The sequence below is a fragment of the Gossypium hirsutum genome, chromosome D02, assembly GCF_007990345.1.
Source record: "Gossypium hirsutum isolate 1008001.06 chromosome D02, Gossypium_hirsutum_v2.1, whole genome shotgun sequence".
In the NCBI taxonomy this organism is placed as follows: domain Eukaryota; kingdom Viridiplantae; phylum Streptophyta; class Magnoliopsida; order Malvales; family Malvaceae; genus Gossypium; species Gossypium hirsutum.
The window spans coordinates 67,492,567-67,510,703 of NC_053438.1; the positions used below are offsets into that span (position 1 = coordinate 67,492,567).

Genomic DNA, 18,137 nt, shown 5'->3' on the forward strand with positions numbered 1-18,137 from the left:
TATTTCATTAAAAATTGAAATAAATTATCTTTTAAAAAAAAAGGAGAGATATTCAAATTACCATAATTATTTTAATAACATTAACATTAGAAATAAATATTCTTTTAAAAATCAATATTTACTTTTATCAAACAACATAATTATATTTTGTCTTCTTTTTTTTAACCATTATGCAACTTAACCCCTTTTTTTTAAATTAATATTATAATTTACTTTTTTTATATAATTTTAAGTTTGTATATTCTTTAAAATTTAAAAGAAAACATCATTATCAATAATAGGTAAAAAATAATTAAAAATACTTTATTTAAAAATTAATTAAACAAAATCATACAAAAAAATGGATATAAAAATTTAAATACATGTATACTTGTGAGTCAGAGAATAACACAAGAAAATGAAGGTAGTCGATCAGCCAATAAAAGATGGTTGTAAGATCGAACTTGTGATTGCAGAGGGTCAACCTTTAGGTGACAAGGACTCTATTAAGTCCCCAAAGAAGATGAGAAAAACCCGGTTGGATTATGCCTTCTAATTCAATCTCAGGGCATTAGATTAGTTCCCAGTGTTCTTATATGTAACATTTAACAACATTTAATAATTATCAAAAGATCAATGGACACTTATGTGTTCCAAAATCCTGTAGATTTATCCCCAATATGAGTACATAAAGCTAAGGTGAACCACAGTCTAAATGTTCAGCTTAGAACAGATGCATATAATAACACGAAAAGCTGGCCAACGATACAAGAGAAAGAAACAAGAAAAGGATGATAATTGATCCTGAGTGCCTAATCACTAGCCTCGAAGTTGACAAAAGTTGAAGAAGCCGGAACCAAGTGCTCCTCCACTACAAATTAAGAGTAAACAAATTAACATGCAAAGTGGCAATGATATTCAAAAGGTTTACAGAAAGCAGAAGAGTCAGGCATCCGTAGGTGCCAATCGGAATAATATAGATTGCAAGTTTTGAGTGTTCTGTAAGGTGTCAGCAGATTGCTACCTGCCTAATCTGGTCAATTAGGACACACAAAGCACTCATGATAAGCATCCAGAATTAAGAAAAAAAAAACCAGTCGATGACTTTAATCACGTCACATTTCTGTTTCTTATCTTTACTCGAGGTAATAGACTATGGTAAAACAATCTGCTAAAACATGGTCTAGTAGCAAGATAATAAAACCCTGGGTTGAGATTCGATAGTAACATTTTCTGAACTTGCTCTATCCGCATGCAACAAGTATGTATTTTTCCGTATTTGAATTCACATCATAGAATGCCTCGGAAAACAAAACGGTGTATACAAGGGCTCAAAGACATACATGGAGTTTAGTTTGACTGAGATGGAATCATTCCTGTTTTTCTTGCATACGCAAAGATTCCTCCAGCTTCAATGACTGGCCCTGCATCCCCAATGGACTTCAATTTATACTCTTTCCCGGTGGAATGGTTGATCAAACGACTCTCCCACAACTCTATCGTCACCACATCCCCAGTCTTGCATTCCTCACATATTCTTGCTTCTGATTCTAATGGATAAACTTCCCCGGTTGCAACAGAATTCCTAAAAAATATCCTAGCATAAGATTCAGCCACGACTGCCTTTGCCCCTGCTGCCCCAAGTGCAACCGGTGCATGCTCGCGAGAGGACCCGCAACCAAAGTTAGCACCACCGATCACGATCGAGTATTTTGTCTTAGTCTCATTCGGTTCAATAAAACGAGTAGCATATGATGAAAGGAGGCCGATAAGAGCGTATGAGCCCAATTTCTCATACTCAGCCGGGTTTGAGGGAACCAATGTAAGGTATTCAGCAGGGATTATTTGATCAGTGTCGATATTATCCCCAACCACATAACAAAGGCCATGGAAGGTTTTTGTTGAGGTGTCCAGAACAGAAGCAGGTGTCGAGGTGGCATGTGTTGTGAAACTGATCGCATGTGCTGCATGTGGGGCGAAGGTGGACCAGAGGAGTTTGGCAGTCAAAGGGGAAAAGGTGGGGACTTTGATGGAGGAAGCGAATAGAGAAGGAGAGAAAACTGAGGTTTTTGATGCTGAGAAGGTGAAGGCAGATGAGTACGAAATGCGAGTCAAAGAGGCAGCCATTACTTGAATGAGTGGTGTTAATAATGTCTAATACACGTTGCGTTTTTTTCCTGAGAGCTATGCTTGATCCCAACTTCAAATTTCACCAAGTAACATAAAGCAATACTTTGTCAAGTATTCTGCAAGGCAATGAGATCGTGTAACAACTTAAAGCATACATACATACGGACATATGTATAAATACCCAAAAGCATGCTCATGCAGTCATATCTACATATATATTCAAAAAGTTTCGCATCTAAAAAAACATCAACAAAATATTGTACTGGAATAATAAACCAGAATAGTTTAGAACAGTGAGGTTCTTCCCAATCATACTCTCTAGTGCGGTCGTGCTCGAAAGAGAACAGTCCTAAATGGCACCCTAAATAAAACAGTAGGCAACGGCATAGCCTAAGGGCTAAGGCTAAGGATTGATCATGAAAGAGATTCAGACAAATCCAGAGACATAACATAAGAAACAGGAAATGGAATTATGTTAAACCAGAAATCATGAAAATTCAAACAAGCTATATACTATCCGGAGTTCCAAACCCAGAATTCATGTTATATTATCATTACCCAAATTGCTCAAACAACCCAAATCTTCATATAACGTTAACCCTAGTAAAACTACCCAAAACTTGAAAAAAAAAACATTTTAACAATGATTTCAACGATATTAAATCACCGGAAAAGAAGGGGAAAAGAAAACGGAGATATAGAAAAGTGAAAGAGAAGGGAGAGTGGAGGAAATACCTATGATCAGGCGGTAATGCCGAGGGTAGCTTGACTTCAGATATGGGCTCAGTGGTGAAGTCTGTAAATGGCGGCTCTCATTTATGTTCCCGTTGTGTTTTTTTCCTTGACGAATGAGTGGATACTTGCTGTATAGTAAAAACCACCACATAGAGGTGGGTAAAATAGAAAAAACAACTTCTTCTTTTTACGGTTACGGAACTTTTAAAAGGTCAAATGCTACTATTAGTCCTTTTATTATGAGTTATTTGTGGATTTATCTGTAATATTCTAATTTTATCAATTTTAGTCCTTTACTTTTTCTTTTTCTTTTTTTTTTTAATTTTGAAGTTTCAATCCTTACTAGTTTTTAAATTTGTTAGGTCAAATTTTGCTATTACTCTTTTACTAGGGGTAAGTTGTGGGCTTAGTCAATGCCTTCCAATTTGATCTTTTTAGTTTTGAATATTATATGAAAATAGCAAGCGACATGACATTACATGTGATAATATGTTTATGGTATAAAGTTTTGAAAACAACATAATTTAACAGTTATCATTTAACTTAATATTGAAATTTTAAAATTCAAAAAAATACAAAAACAAAAAAATAAATTAAAGTACACGAGCTAAATCTGCAATCGATTGCGAATATTACTTTAGTAAATATAAAATTTCACTTTATCCCCCCTAAAAATATAAAATTTTGATTTAATCCTTTAAAAATTATAAAAATATAATCTATTAAAATTGTGAAATTACATTTTGATGCGGAATCCCGGATCTAGACACAAGAGAAACACAAATTAGAAATAAAACGAGAATAAATAAAATTAGTTAAATAATAATAATAAAAGAAGAAAAAGGATAGATTTGCCCTATGGAAACCTTGGTTAACTTGTAACCAAAAACGCCAATGATTGAGCGACTCCCTACGAAACCCCTAGAAGAAGCATCTCTAAAAACACTAATGAACGGGAAAGAAATTTGAATATTTGTAACTCCGAAATATCCGCGAAAGTAACAAACTCCAAACTAAATAGCAAGAGAAGAATCACTCTACTCTCAAAAAATTTGCCTCACACAAATTTGGAAGAAAACAAATACTCTCTTTCTATTCCCCTCAATGTGTAGAAAGCAAGCCTATTTATAGGTAAAATACAAGAGTAATTGAACCCTAATAAAACTCTTTAAAATTATCTAAGAAAATAAATAAATAATAACCTAACCAATAAAATTACTTAAAACTCATAAGTGATGTGTCCCAACCAATGAGAATTAAGTAAATAATAATAATAAGATACATAAAAGATTAATCCACCAATTTATGGGCTTTCACTATTCCAAGATTGGTCCAGTGAATTGCATTCCCGTATTTGTCAACGTTACGAACATGATGAGTTAAATTTGTAGCAACAAAGTCTTGGACAAAAGCATTCATCTTTGATTTTAATTGTCGTGCCTTGCTTTGAGTGATTGAACCACTAGGAAAAACAACCCATTGAGTGTCACCTCATTGACTCGTATCAGATTTTTTCTATTGTAAAAATTACAATTTAATTTCGACCCAAAAAAATATTATAATTTCGCCCCTGCCCGCAACTTACATGTAATAAAGTAACTACCAACATGAGAATTTGACTTTTGAAAAATAAAGTAGTCCAAATTAAAAGAAAAATGAAACCTTTAATGATCTTCTAGTTTAACTAATATCATCAATGTTATTAGAACTAGATTGAATCAACCATTTGAATCGAGAATTGGTGGGTGTACTAATGAATCCGATTTTGAGCAAGCTACTTAGAATTGACATTGAAACAACAAAAAGTATTAATTGAACCAACCAAAAAATCAATCTTTTAGCCCAATTTATTAACTCAAACCCATAAAATCCAACTAAAACCAATAAAATCTAATATAAAATACAACCCAAAAATAAAAATATTGCCCAAATAAATAAAACCCAACCTAAAAAGTATAAATAAAAGTTAAATATATATTAAAATTGTTATTTATTTGTTTTATATTTTTTTAGATTTTTTTTTGTAAATTTTCTATTTTTTTGAAAAACATATAATTTTAAATTGTCATATACTTCTCTCCCATTCTTTCACCTCTCATTATTTCAATTTAAACGGAATTATTTTTATGCTTTAAGATAGGAAATAATCATATTTTTTATTTTCTTTCTTCTCACTTTTTTTTTCTACTAAGTATATTAAAAAAAAAATTCACTTTTTCACTCTCTCTTTTCATCCATTAACCCCACCTTTAACTTTTACACAAAACTCTAATTTTTTACTCAGCTTTAAATAATCATACCAAATCTTAAACCCTAAATTTAAGTGTGGCTTTTAAATTTTAAAATGAAATTATTGTGATGACAATAAAAATATAAATCCTTAAATGCAACACAAATAATGAAATTAACATAAATCAAACAAGTAATTCAGCTATAAAATCGAAACAATATTTTATTATAATAACTAAATTTGTTGAATGACCGATTTTTTATGTTTTATTTTTATATTTTAAAACAATTTTTCATTTATAACAATAATAACCATAAAATATGGAGTGTATATTTTTTATTAAATTAATTTTCTATGTCATATTTTTGTCTTAAAGTTTAGATCATACCAATTATACGAGGGATCTTATTTGGATTCTATCGTAAATCGATCAATATGAATACGAATGGGTAGTTTGTTGGTAAATTTGTATTTAGTTAATATAATTACTATCATAAACAAATTTAACTTAATAATTTGAATTGTTGACAGTCTGTGTGGATATCATATTGGTATGATGCTATTATTATTGTATCATCGCAAAGGCACACACAAGCATGCTAATGTGTGAAGCGCGTGCACAATACTTATCAACTTTTATATCTTTAAGTGGCACTAACTTGATCGAGTTTTATGATAATTTAAGTTGTTTCAAGATATTTTAAGAGAGTCAAATAATTTTATTATGCCTGATATAATTGATTTACGTAAGAATAAAGAATGCTATTGGCTCGAGGTTTGTCGGGAGTGGATCGAGTTAGGACGCACATCTTAAACATATCGTTAGGGGTGCTAAATGAAAATTTTCTTCAGCCACAGTGACCAAATTAAAAGGATTTTTTTATGACCAAAACGAAAACCTCTTGAAAATTGGACGATCAACTTATAAATAAATAAATAAAATGAAAAACGTCACGCCCACGGTCTCGTAGCGACTCCTCCAGCAACAGCAGAAGATGAGATGAGATGAGATGAGATGAGATGAGGATTGAGATGGCCCACTAACTCATCCGTAACACAATCTCTAGTTTCCATTTGTAGCCATTATTATCCCTTTTTCCCCCTTTCATATTCGTACTGTTACTACTACTGCTATTTCACTCGCTCTATTAATTTATCCAACCCAGCATCCAAAGCAACCCTTCTTTGCTCCTTTGCTCTCCTCACTGGGTTTTAAGGATTCCACCCTCCAATCAAGGTTTTCAATCTAATTTTACTAATTTTTTTTCTTCATTTTTTTTGTAAATACTAATTTCTAACACTTTTTTTTTTGGTTTGGTGCCAATTCAGCTATTTCCCTATGGCTTCCAATTTGCAGAAGGAATCCACTTCTTCCGGTGAGCTTAATTATTATTATTATGATGATGATGATTTGGCTTGGAATCTGTTCTGAGATTCAGTACTAATTTGGGTCTTTAATTGATTGGGCTTTTGAGTTTATACTAAAATAGTCGCTACTCTCATCGTTATCGTCAATACTGCTTTCTGATTGCATTTTTTTTTTGTTTCTTTTTTAGTACTTAGTTTAGGTCTTGAATTTATTGAGTTATTGAATCAAATATGAAATAGCTACCTGCCTTTCCTCGTTATTGTCAACGCTGCCTTTTTAATTGTGTTATTCCTGTTGAATACTATGCTTAGGTCTTGTAACTGAATTAAGGATTGCTTAATTTCGTTTTGTTGGGGTTCAATTTTCTGGATTTCTGTATGACTTCATTTAAGAGTTAGTACTTTATGTTTCTTTTTTGTCTTTGTTAGATGAGAAATCGACTTTGACAACGGAGAGCAAAAGTTCTAACCCAGAAACATCCACCGCCGAGAACAAAACTTCTTCCACTGGGCCGTCTCAACCAGCACAGGCTGGAGCTTCCCCTACCACTATGCCTGGGTTTGTGCCACCCAATCCTTTTGATTTCTCAGCCATGAGTGGCCTTCTTAATGTAAGCTTCTCTCTGTTTTTATTTCAATTCTTGTTTGCATTAGTGTGAACTGTTTATTTGAATGAATTAATCCAATAAGCTTTCATTTGATTGCCTTTTGATTATCATAGCTCATCTTACAGTTTATGGCCGTGGAAATACTGCAGTAGTAGTCCAGTACAGCATCTCTGTAGTGTATTAAGGCTGGCAAGTGGAAGAATAGAACAGTGTCCACTGATAAATTTAGGAACTTCCATAAATCTTTTGAATTAATCTATAATTTCACTTGTACAAGGGATGTTAAACTTTGTTGGATCTTCCTTTATCGGCCTCCACACAATTGCACCATCACGTGTTCAAGTCATTTTGGGTAATTTTGAGTTTTGGTTGTTTTAGATGTAATTTTGGGGCAGATTAAGATGAGAATAAAATTGACAATTAAATTTTAATGAAAAAGTTGGTAATTGCTATTTTATAGTATTAAGTTAGTATTAATGTTGGTTCAGATCAAGTTTTGTTGGTTTTATGGGCTGAAAGCAATATATCTAGAATGGAGTGTAAGGAAGAGGTGGCAAACAGGCAGGTTTGAGTCGGGCCATATGGCTTTGAGTAGTTTTCGGGCTTAGGTTTCTTGAGTTTGTTTGGTTTGGATTCAAACAAATTGATTATTAATTTTTAATCAAAATGCCATTAATTTAACTTTTTGCATTGAATTTAGATTAATGCAGGTTTGGATTATGTTAGTTCGGGCTTTGGTTTGTTCAAGGCTCAGATTTCTTTGGATGCAGTTTTTTACTTTTTGGTAAATTTGGGTCTAGGCAGGTTCTGAAGTTTGTTATTCTTGTGATTGATTCGGGTTGATATTAATCTCATGCATATGTGTGTTTGTGTAATATATCATATACATTCCAATTTGGTTCCCTAATAGCTTTTATTTAAGCCTCAACCTCAACACATTTTAATTTTATGGCTTATGCATGTTAATTATCTTGGTTTGTTACTTTGTTAGGATCCAAGCATCAAGGAACTAGCTGAGCAGATAGCTAAAGATCCTTCATTCACCCAAATGGCAGAACGGCTCACTAAGACATTTCAAGGGGCAGCAACTGAAGATAGTATGCCGCAGTTTGATCCACAGCAGTACTATTCAACTATGCAACAGGTTATGCAGAACCCCCAGTTTATGACCATGGCTGAGCGCCTTGGTAATGCACTAATGCAGGTGCGGGCTTGGTTGCAAGTTTAAGGGGATTCACAGTTCTTTTAGTGTTTTGCCCTTGTATTAGATTACATGAAATCACATTGAAAGACGAAGCTTTTGTTTTGTCTTTCTTTAGGATCCAGCTATGTCTAGCATGCTTGACAGTTTCACTAATCCTCAACACAAAGACCAGATTGAGCAAAGGATGGCACTTATCAAAGAAGATCCATCACTGAAGCATATTCTAGATGAAATAGAGACTGGTGGTCCTGCAGCAATGATGAAGTGGGTGATTAGTAGCCTCATAATTTTATTAGCTTATGAGCATAACATTTTCATCATTAGAATGAGTGTAGGATGCGTGTGTTAAACAATTTGTTCACTAAAAGTTTTCTTATTTAGGTATTGGAATGATAAAGATGTTCTGAAGAAGTTGGGTGAAGCAATGGGTCTTGCAGTTTCAGGGGATGCAGCCACTTCTGCCGACAACTCTGCGGCAGATGAAGGTGATGAAGTAGGAAATGAGGATGAATCAATTGTACACAATTGTGCTAGTGTTGGTGATGTTGAGGTATGGCAAAAATGAATGGTTTGTATGTTTGTTCTTGCCCTTTGACTAATAATCTAAAAAGTTTGATTCTATTCATGATTTAGGGTCTGAAAGCTGCACTAGCCTCTGGTGCCGACAAGGATGAAGAAGATTCAGAGGGAAGAACAGCATTGCATTTTGCATGTGGATATGGCGAGGTATAATCATTTTATAACTGCATCTCGCTTTTCCTCCCCTGCTCTCTCAACTGTTGCATTCCCAAGAATTGGAAAGTTGGATTAGATTTAATCACTAATTACCTAAAAGCATGCGTCTCTAACACTTATTATTGTCTTGTTATATCATAATTCATAAATAATAACCTCAGTCCTCTATGCACTAAGGACCTTGTCTTAATTGCCTCGTTGAAGGCAAGTTTTGGGATGGACAAATATTGAAAGTTGAAACAGATCTTGGATGGCCTACTTATAGTATGTTGAAAGCAGTTGGGAATAGTAGGGCTTGGATCCTTAAAGCGTATTCTTTTGCTATAGCATCTCATCTTGGGATCCTTGTGGTGGGAAAAAAAGTTTATATTGTTATTAAACATCAATATCAGGAATTAGTGTATAATGGAATATGCCATAGCTACTAAGGTATATGCTTGCTTCTTGGTTCAGCGCTTACTAATGACCATCTACTGGGCATATCGATGTTGCTTTTTGTGTAACAATAATCCCTTTATTAAACAATAGGAGTATCATGTTTTCGATATAATTTCAGGTGAAATGTGCCCAAGTCCTTATTGAAGCTGGAGCAAAAGTGGATGCTTTGGACAAGAATAAGAATACTGCACTTCATTATGCAGCTGGTTATGGAAGGAAAGACTGTGTGGCCCTTTTACTTGAGAACGGTGCTGCTGTGTAAGTAAACAACTTGTCGGCTAACCATCGAAGCTGACTCTTATAGGGTATTTTTGCCTTTCAATGAAAGTAATTTCTTGTTTCATTGCTGCAGCACACTCCAAAACATGGATGGCAAGACTGCTATAGATGTAGCCAAGCTCAACAACCAGCATGAGGTGCTTAAGTTACTGGAGAAGGATGCTTTCCTGTGAGTTGGAGTGTCGGCAGCAGCCATGTGTATTGTGTGGGTCCTAGCATGTGATAGGCCATTTCACTGTGCTATTAGACAAAAACAAATTTGCTTTCATTTCGTATGCGGGTTATGATCACACAGTCACGGCTCGACTAGTTGTCCATGCTGTCTGGTTGCTACATGTAGCATTTTTTTTCCCTCTCTAAATATTAGTTTTACAATTGATTTTCTAAAATAGTTTATATGTGGGAATGTTTCATGTGGACCACCGATTTCACTTTTCCATTTATCACCATTTACAGCTGTGCGGTCTTTTTAATGATTAAAGAAAAGGTTGTTAACGGTAACCTTTGTTTCTGCCAAATGTCTAATTGGTTTAAAAACCTAGAGTCAACAATAAATCCAAAATAATTCTGATTAATATTCAATTAATCCAACAGATTTGACATTTTAACCGTTTTTTAATTATTATGTAATTTTTTAAAATTCAATCAAAATACAAAACACAAGTATTTATAATTTTAATCAATTAATTAAACCGAATTAAAATTTAATAAATTAATCGTTAAAAGAGAGAGAGAGAGAAAGGTTTAGGTAGTTGATATAATAATTATGTAAAAGGAATGTATTGGGCTAAATTTAACACACAATAACAGTAATTTACAATGTAAAGTTACGTTTCCATTAATGTATGTATAAGTTTAATTATAATAAGCCACCGACTGACCGACATGTTGTGTGGCTAGCTAGCCACGTGCTTGGATGTTATAGTATCTCTTAGATTGGGCTGCGCCCACGAATTTGTACAATTAAAAGGTAAGTGTAGAGTGTTTGGGATGAAAGCCAGGTAATAGAAAAAACATAAAAATAGAAATTGTGGTTCTCTTAGTTGCCCCGCTTTTGCCGTGTCCAACTTTTTTTAAATTTCGAAGAAGGTTACTTTAATAATAATTTATAAATTCTTTTAAATAAAATCTCGAGTTACAACTTTATAAATAAATTTTTTTTTATTATTTGAAGAATTTTGCCTTTCCTTTAAAGATGAATCAATGTAATTGTAAATAGAGTTTAAATACTATTGAAGTAGAGTAGACTTGATCATGGGTTGGATTATTTGTTTAATTTTGAAGGTTCGCTTGAAAAGTAGGAGGTTTTGGGTAAAAATATATGGACAAAAAATAAAATTTGTTTAGGAAATAAGTTGGGCCTCGGGCGACTTTTTTGGCTTGACCTCAGCCCAAATTTGACAAAAATTCTGTTGTTGTTTACTGTCGTTTTGTTTCTATTATGTTGTCCTTTTGTTACAATTTCGCTATTATAAAACTATTATTTTGCTACTATTTTAGAGGTATTTATTTGTTAAGTTATAACTATATTAGTGTTATTTAAATATAAAAAAATATATGTATTTTTAATTTGTTGAGAAATATTTATTTTAATGTTTTTAATCTATTTGATGTATTATATTGTTAAAATTTATTGTTATATAAAAATAATTTAAAAAAATAAGATAAATTGGTCGAGCTCGAGTTTAACATTTTTATTCGGGCTAAATTTGAGCAAAATTTTAAGTTTATTTTTCGAGCCAGTTCTAAAAAAAGAATTTGATTTTTTGCACTAATCCTGTTGCGGAAAGGATCGATTCGAGAACTCCGATATGACTACAAGTAAATTGACCGGAACGAAAAATAAAGTGAACACAAGGATTTACGTGGTTCGGCTTTAATGCCTACGTCCACGGGCAGAGGCGAAAAGAAATTTCACTATAACAAGATGAAGATTACAAGTGTTTTACTCTCAAGACACAACCCGAGAACCTCACAACTCTCAACCCCTATAGAAAACCCGAAAGCTAAAATCCTAGCTTTCAAAGAACAAGCTTTGCTCTCTCTTGGTTTGGGATGATGAATATGGCTAATGAACCTCTCTATTTATAAGAGAGTTCAAGGACATAATTGTCCAAAACTTTGGCAAAGATTTGTGGTTGAAAATGGACACCAACAACCATCCACTAATCCACTACCACCAACAACCCACTACCAACAACAACAATCCACTACCAATTTTAAGCCATTTCTTAACAAATCTCCACCTTGGCTTGAAATTTACCAAGCTGAACATCATAGTGAATTCCTCGAACTGGATCACCTCTTCCAAACGCCTCTCTGGCGCTAATCAATCCCGAATACCTATCAAGTCCAAGCAATGCTTGAACTTATATGCAGGGATCACCTTAGTTAACATATCTGCAGGATTCTTCTCGGTAGCAACCTTGCTGATAACAATGTCACCTTGCGTAACATGTTCCCGAACAAAATGATATCTGACATCAATGTGTTTGGTCCGTTCATGAAACATCTGATTTTTAGTCAGATGTATGGCACTCTGGCTATCGCAAAATACAACAGTGAAATCCTGTTGTAAACCCAAACTGCTTACTAGACCTTTCATCCACAATGCTTCTTTCACTGCTTCTGCTAACGCCATATATTCCGCCTCAGTCGTAGATAAGGCTACGGTAGACTGTAACACAGCTTTCCAACTAATGGCTCCTCCAGAATAAGTGAAAACATAACCCGTCAGAGATCTTCTTTTGTCCAGATCTCCAGCATAATCAGAGTCCACATAGCCCGTGACACTGCTAGTGCAGTCACTCTGATTATATACCAAGCATAAATCTGCAGAACCTCTCAAGTACCTGAGAATCCATTTCACGGCCTGCCAGTGTTCCTTGCCAGGACAACTCATGTATCTGCTGACCACACTAACTGCATGTGAAATGTCTGGACGAGTGCAAACCATTGCATACATCACGCTTCCAACTGCACTCGAGTATGGAATGTGAGACATTTGCTGCTTTTCTTCATCAGATTGTGGTGACAACTCTGCAGAGAGTTTGAAATGTGGTGCCAACGGAGTACTCACAGTTTTCGCTTTATCCATGCCGAAGCGTTGAAGAACCTTTTCAATGTAGTTCTTCTGCGACACACGAAGCTTGCCCGCCTTGCGATCTCTGTGAATATCCATGCCCAAAATTTTCTTGGCAGCACCCAGATCCTTCATCTCGAACTCACCACTCAACTGCGACTTTAACTTGTTGATTTCCGACATGTTTTTGGAAGCAATTAACATGTCATCAACATACAGCAACAAATAAATGTGCGAACCATCTGAGAGCTTCCGATGATAGACACAAGCATCATAGTCACATCTTGTGTAACCATGCTGAATCATGAAGCTATCAAACCGCTTGTACCACTGCCTTGGGGATTGTTTCAATCCATATAAAGACTTCTTTAATAGACAGACATGGTCTTCTTTACCAGGAACTGTAAAACCCTCTGGTTGACGCATGTAGATTGTTTCCTCGAGCTCACCATGCAAGAACGCCGTTTTTACGTCAAGCTGCTCAAGTTCTAGATCAGACTTGGCCACCATGGCAAGTAATACACGAATGGAAGAATGCTTTACGACTGGGGAGAAAACTTCATTGTAGTCAATCCCCTCTTTCTGAGTGAAGCCTTTAGCAACCAATCGTGCCTTGAATCTAGTTGCTTCAACCCCTAGGATGCCTTCCTTTTTCTTGAAGACCCATTTGCAACCAACTATCTTCTGGTTACTTGGCGGCTTAACCAACTCCCAAGTATGGTTCTTGTGAAGAGATTCTATCTCCTCACTCATAGCAATTGCCCACTGTGCCGACTCATCACACGTGACAGCCTCATTATAACTGGAAGGTTCTATACCAATGGACTCCGCCACACTGAGCGCGAAAGACACCAGATTAGCGTAACGCGGATTTGGTTTGATTTGTCTCTTCGTTCTTCCAGTGGCAATGCTATATGGTTTTTCTTGAGGTGACTCATCTTCATCGGAATCTTGCACCTCAACTTGATCATCCTGGACTGAAGTACCTTCCGTAGGAATTGGAGCGTCCACCTGACACTCCACCTGCTTCTCAACACCGTGATCTCCCATTCTATCTGACTCCTCCTTTTCCCGGGAATTTGTGGTGGATCGAAGCATGGATGACTCATCAAAAGTCACATCTCTGCTGATGATGAACTTGGACGAAACCGGATCAGGACACCACAACCTGTATCCTTTCACCCCTTGGCCGTATCCAAGAAATATGCATTTCTTCGCCCTCGGTTTGAGTTTTCCCTCATTTACATGAGCATACGCAGGGCAGCCAAACACTCTTAAACCAGAGTAATCAGCAGGAGAACCAGACCATACTTCCTCAGGAGTCTTCAGCTCAATAGCTGTTGACGGAGATCTGTTAACCAAATAACAAGCAGTATTAACAGCTTCAGCCCAAAATTCTTCACCGAGCCCAGCATTTGATCGCATGCAACGAGCTCGCTCCAAGAGAGTTCTATTCATGCGTTCTGCAACTCCATTTTGTTGTGGTGTTCGACGAACAGTGCGGTGTCTCACTATTCCTTCATTTTTGCAGAACTCATTGAATTCACCTGAGCAAAACTCCAAGCCATTATCCGTCCGGAATCGCTTGATCTTCTTTCCTGTTTGATTTTCGATCAAAGCTTTAAATTGCTTGAAGTTGATGAGAACCTCATACTTGCTCTTCAGAAAATACACCCAAACCTTTCTCGAGTAATCATCGATAAAGGTAAGCAGATATCTGTAACCACCTTTAGAAATTGTCGGAGAAGGCCCCCAAAGGTCAGAATGGAAGTAATCCACTGTGCCTTTTGTCTTGTGAATCCCAGTGCTGAACTTTACCCGAGTCTGCTTACCGAAGACGCAGTGCTCACAGAAATTCAACTTTCCTGTACACTGCCCAGACAATAATCCTCGTTTGCTTAGCACCGATAAGCCTCTCTCGCTCATATGCCCGAGCCGCATATGCCATAACTTCGTGGTGTCAGAATCTAGATCATCTGATGATGACACTCCCGCAACACCTGTAACCGAGGAACCATCGAGGAAGTAAAGGCCCCGCTCCAAATTACCACGTATCACAGTCAAAGCACCCGAGAATACCTTGAGAACTCCACCTTCAGCAGAGTACCGAAAGCCTTTCTTGTCCAACGTACTCAAAGAGATCAAATTTTTCTTCATTTCTGGAATGTGCCGAACATCAGTTAGAGTTCTAACAATACCGTCAAACATCTTTATACGAACTGTGCCAATCCCCATGACTTGACATGCGTGGTCATTTCCCATTAGTACTGAACCAGAATGCTTCTCGTATGTTGAGAATGCATCTTTCGAAGTACTTATATGAAATGTAGCTCCCGTATCAAGAATCCATCTCCCACCAGCGTAAGAGTCGGATACTGCAAGAACGATCTCGGCATCACTTGAAGAATCTGCATCAGCTACATTCGCACGATCATTTTGTTGCTCCTGTGATTCTGATTTCTCCTTCCTTTTCGGACAATCTACCTTCATGTGCCCGTACTTCTTACAGTAGTAGCACTGTATTCTCTTCTTGGACTGCGATCTAGGATGGCTTTTACTTGAACTTCCACCCTTTGCCTTGGATCTTCCTCGAGCAACCAAGCCTTCGCCTTCATTGTTTTCGACCACCTTACCAGTGATTTTCTTCCTCAACTCACTGGAACTTAAGGCATTTTTCACCTCCTCTAGAGTCAGGTCATCACGACCGTACATCATTGTATCAACAAAATTCTCATACGAGGGAGGCAAAGAACACAAAACAATTATTGCTTGGTCCTCATCATCGATTTTGTTATCGATATTATTCAAATCCATGATAATGGAATTGAATTTATCCAGGTGCTGGGAAACAGGTGTACCTTCCTCCATCTTCAGGGCATAGAGTCTTTGCTTGAGGTAGAGCCGGTTCGTCAATGACTTCGTCATGTACTTGCTCTCTAACCGGAGCCACAAACCGGACGCGGTTTTCTCATCCGCTACTTCTCGTAGCACTTCATCTCCTAGACATAGCAGAATAGCACTATGTGCTCTTTCTAGCATGTCATCCTTTTGCTCTTCCGAAAGCGTGCTTGGTAATTTATCTTTACCAGACAATGCTTTTAGCAATCCTTGTTGAACCAGCACTGCCCGCATCTTGATGCGCCATAAACTGAAACTATTTTTCCCGGTAAATTTCTCGACATCATACTTAGTCGATGAAACACTTGTAGCCATAATTTGGAACCTTTGAATGAATGATAATATTTTCTTCCTGATGTGAAAGATCAGACAAAGCTGCAGTCACAGGGCAATTCAGAAAATATTATCACTCCTTCAACTACGCTCTGATACCAATTTGTTGCGGAAAGGATCGATTCGAGAACTCCGATATGACTACAAGTAAATTGACCGGAACGAAAAATAAAGTGAACACAAGGATTTACGTGGTTCGGCTTTAATGCCTACGTCCACGGGCAGAGGCGAAAAGAAATTTCACTATAACAAGATGAAGATTACAAGTGTTTTACTCTCAAGACACAACCCGAGAACCTCACAACTCTCAACCCCTATAGAAAACCCGAAAGCTAAAATCCTAGCTTTCAAAGAACAAGCTTTGCTCTCTCTTGGTTTGGGATGATGAATATGGCTAATGAACCTCTCTATTTATAAGAGAGTTCAAGGACATAATTGTCCAAAACTTTGGCAAAGATTTGTGGTTGAAAATGGACACCAACAACCATCCACTAATCCACTACCACCAACAACCCACTACCAACAACAACAATCCACTACCAATTTTAAGCCATTTCTTAACAAATCCAATCCAATCCCGATCCGACTTATGATAAGCTATCTTTACCCCCCTTAATTTTGAGAAAATTTTAAAAAGAATTTAACTCCAAGATTTATTACTGGTTGCTGTAAAATAAAAAAGGTAAAGAAAGGGACAAATAGCGGGAGTTTAGGAAGACCAATTCACATCAAAAAGTGGCATTGACTGGCTTTTTCATTTCAATGAAGTGCGTATCAAGTTTAGGATGGGAAATTGTGCTCTTTGCCTTGCTTAAATATTCTTTATATATGTTTGCACGTGTAAACCACACCCCATGCTTTACCATACGCGCTATAACTTTTTTTTTAATTACAATAATAGATAAAATTAGGATAACATACACTATTAGTATGGCTCAAATTCAAATCACATCTAAAATGATAAACACTCTTAATCATTAAATCATCACATGAAATTCGAGCTCTAACTATTTCACTTAACATTAGACCTGTCCATGGGCCGGGCCGAGTCCGAAAAAAATTTTGGCCCGACTCTTAGGCCCGGGACCGGCCCGAAATATGGGCCTGAAATTTTGTCCAGGCCCGGCCTGGGAAAAAATAATAAGCCCGATCCCGGCCCGGCCCGATTTTTAATAAACACAAAAAAAATTTAAAAATAAAAAAATTATTTTTAAAGTATTTTAAAATTAAAAAATAAAAAAATATTTATTATATTCGGGCCGGGCCAAAAAAGTTGAGCCCGAGCCCGGCTCATTTTTTAAACGGGTCTCATTTTTTTGCCCAAACCCATATTTTGGACCTATATTTTTACTCGAACCCTCCCATATTTTGGGCCAGGCTGGGCCGCCCCGGCCCAAGGACAGTTCTACTTAACATCTTCTACACAACCACACAAAACTCTCCATCCATACATCCAATTAATTCAACATTAAATTACAGAAAAATTCATTCATTTATTTATATATTATTTAACCACCTTTTGTTAATAATGAAGGTGATTTGAACCGGTTTGTGGACCCCTTTCTTTCCTTAATGATTATTGAACTAAAAAGAAAGAGAGAATGATAAATAATTCATGGTAAACTACAACAATAGTCATTTTTGTTTACCTCAAATTACATTTTAGTCATTTACGTTATCTTTTTATTATGAAGTAGCAACTCTACCATTAAGCTCTGTTATCTCCCTAACGGCGGTGTTACGTGGCAGTCTAAACGGGTTTTAAATACCAACTCGGATGTCCTACCTGGTAGTCCAAATTAAATTTATTTAATTAAAAACTTATTTTCATCCCAGCAACTAGACATCTAAGTTAACATTTAAAACTCATTTGGACTGCCACGTAGGACTGTCGTTAGGGAGATAACAAAGATTAACGGTAGAGTAATCACTTTGTAACAAAACGATAACGTAAGTGACTAAAACGTAACATTTCAAACATAAGTGACTAAAATGTAATTTGAGTCAAACAAAAATAACTATTTTTGTATTTTAACCCTAATTTAATTATTTTAATTTGTTTTGCCGTATGTTGCAATTGCATTACCTTACCCTCGCGAATTTCATGAACGGTGCCGT

At 36.1% G+C, this 18,137-nt stretch overlaps 2 protein-coding genes across 3 annotated transcripts; one reads left to right on the forward strand and one right to left on the reverse strand.

Moving 5' to 3' along the window:
- Positions 1 to 578: 578 nt before the first annotated feature.
- LOC121214804 (3-isopropylmalate dehydratase small subunit 1) lies at positions 579 to 3,945 on the reverse strand. Of its 2 annotated transcripts, XM_041089064.1 has the most exons (3): positions 2,845 to 3,002; positions 1,323 to 2,225; positions 579 to 850 (listed from the first exon to the last, which is right to left on the reverse strand). In XM_041089064.1, exon 2 carries the CDS (start codon positions 2,104 to 2,106, stop codon positions 1,330 to 1,332), a length of 777 nt encoding a protein of 258 aa, XP_040944998.1. In that variant the 5' UTR covers positions 2,107 to 2,225; positions 2,845 to 3,002; the 3' UTR covers positions 579 to 850; positions 1,323 to 1,329. The 2 variants fall into 2 exon arrangements, with proteins under 2 accessions (XP_040944998.1, XP_040944999.1); XM_041089065.1 differs by lacking the exon at positions 579 to 850 and having other exon boundaries at positions 923 to 2,225; positions 2,845 to 3,945.
- Positions 3,946 to 5,979: 2,034 nt separating this feature from the next.
- Positions 5,980 to 10,095, forward strand: LOC107888129 (ankyrin repeat domain-containing protein 2A). The gene is made up of 9 exons (XM_041089066.1): positions 5,980 to 6,311; positions 6,404 to 6,450; positions 6,872 to 7,053; positions 8,042 to 8,254; positions 8,370 to 8,518; positions 8,636 to 8,804; positions 8,888 to 8,980; positions 9,546 to 9,685; positions 9,780 to 10,095. Exons 2-9 carry the CDS (start codon positions 6,414 to 6,416, stop codon positions 9,877 to 9,879), a joined length of 1,083 nt encoding a protein of 360 aa, XP_040945000.1. The 5' UTR covers positions 5,980 to 6,311; positions 6,404 to 6,413; the 3' UTR covers positions 9,880 to 10,095.
- Positions 10,096 to 18,137: the final 8,042 nt, after the last annotated feature.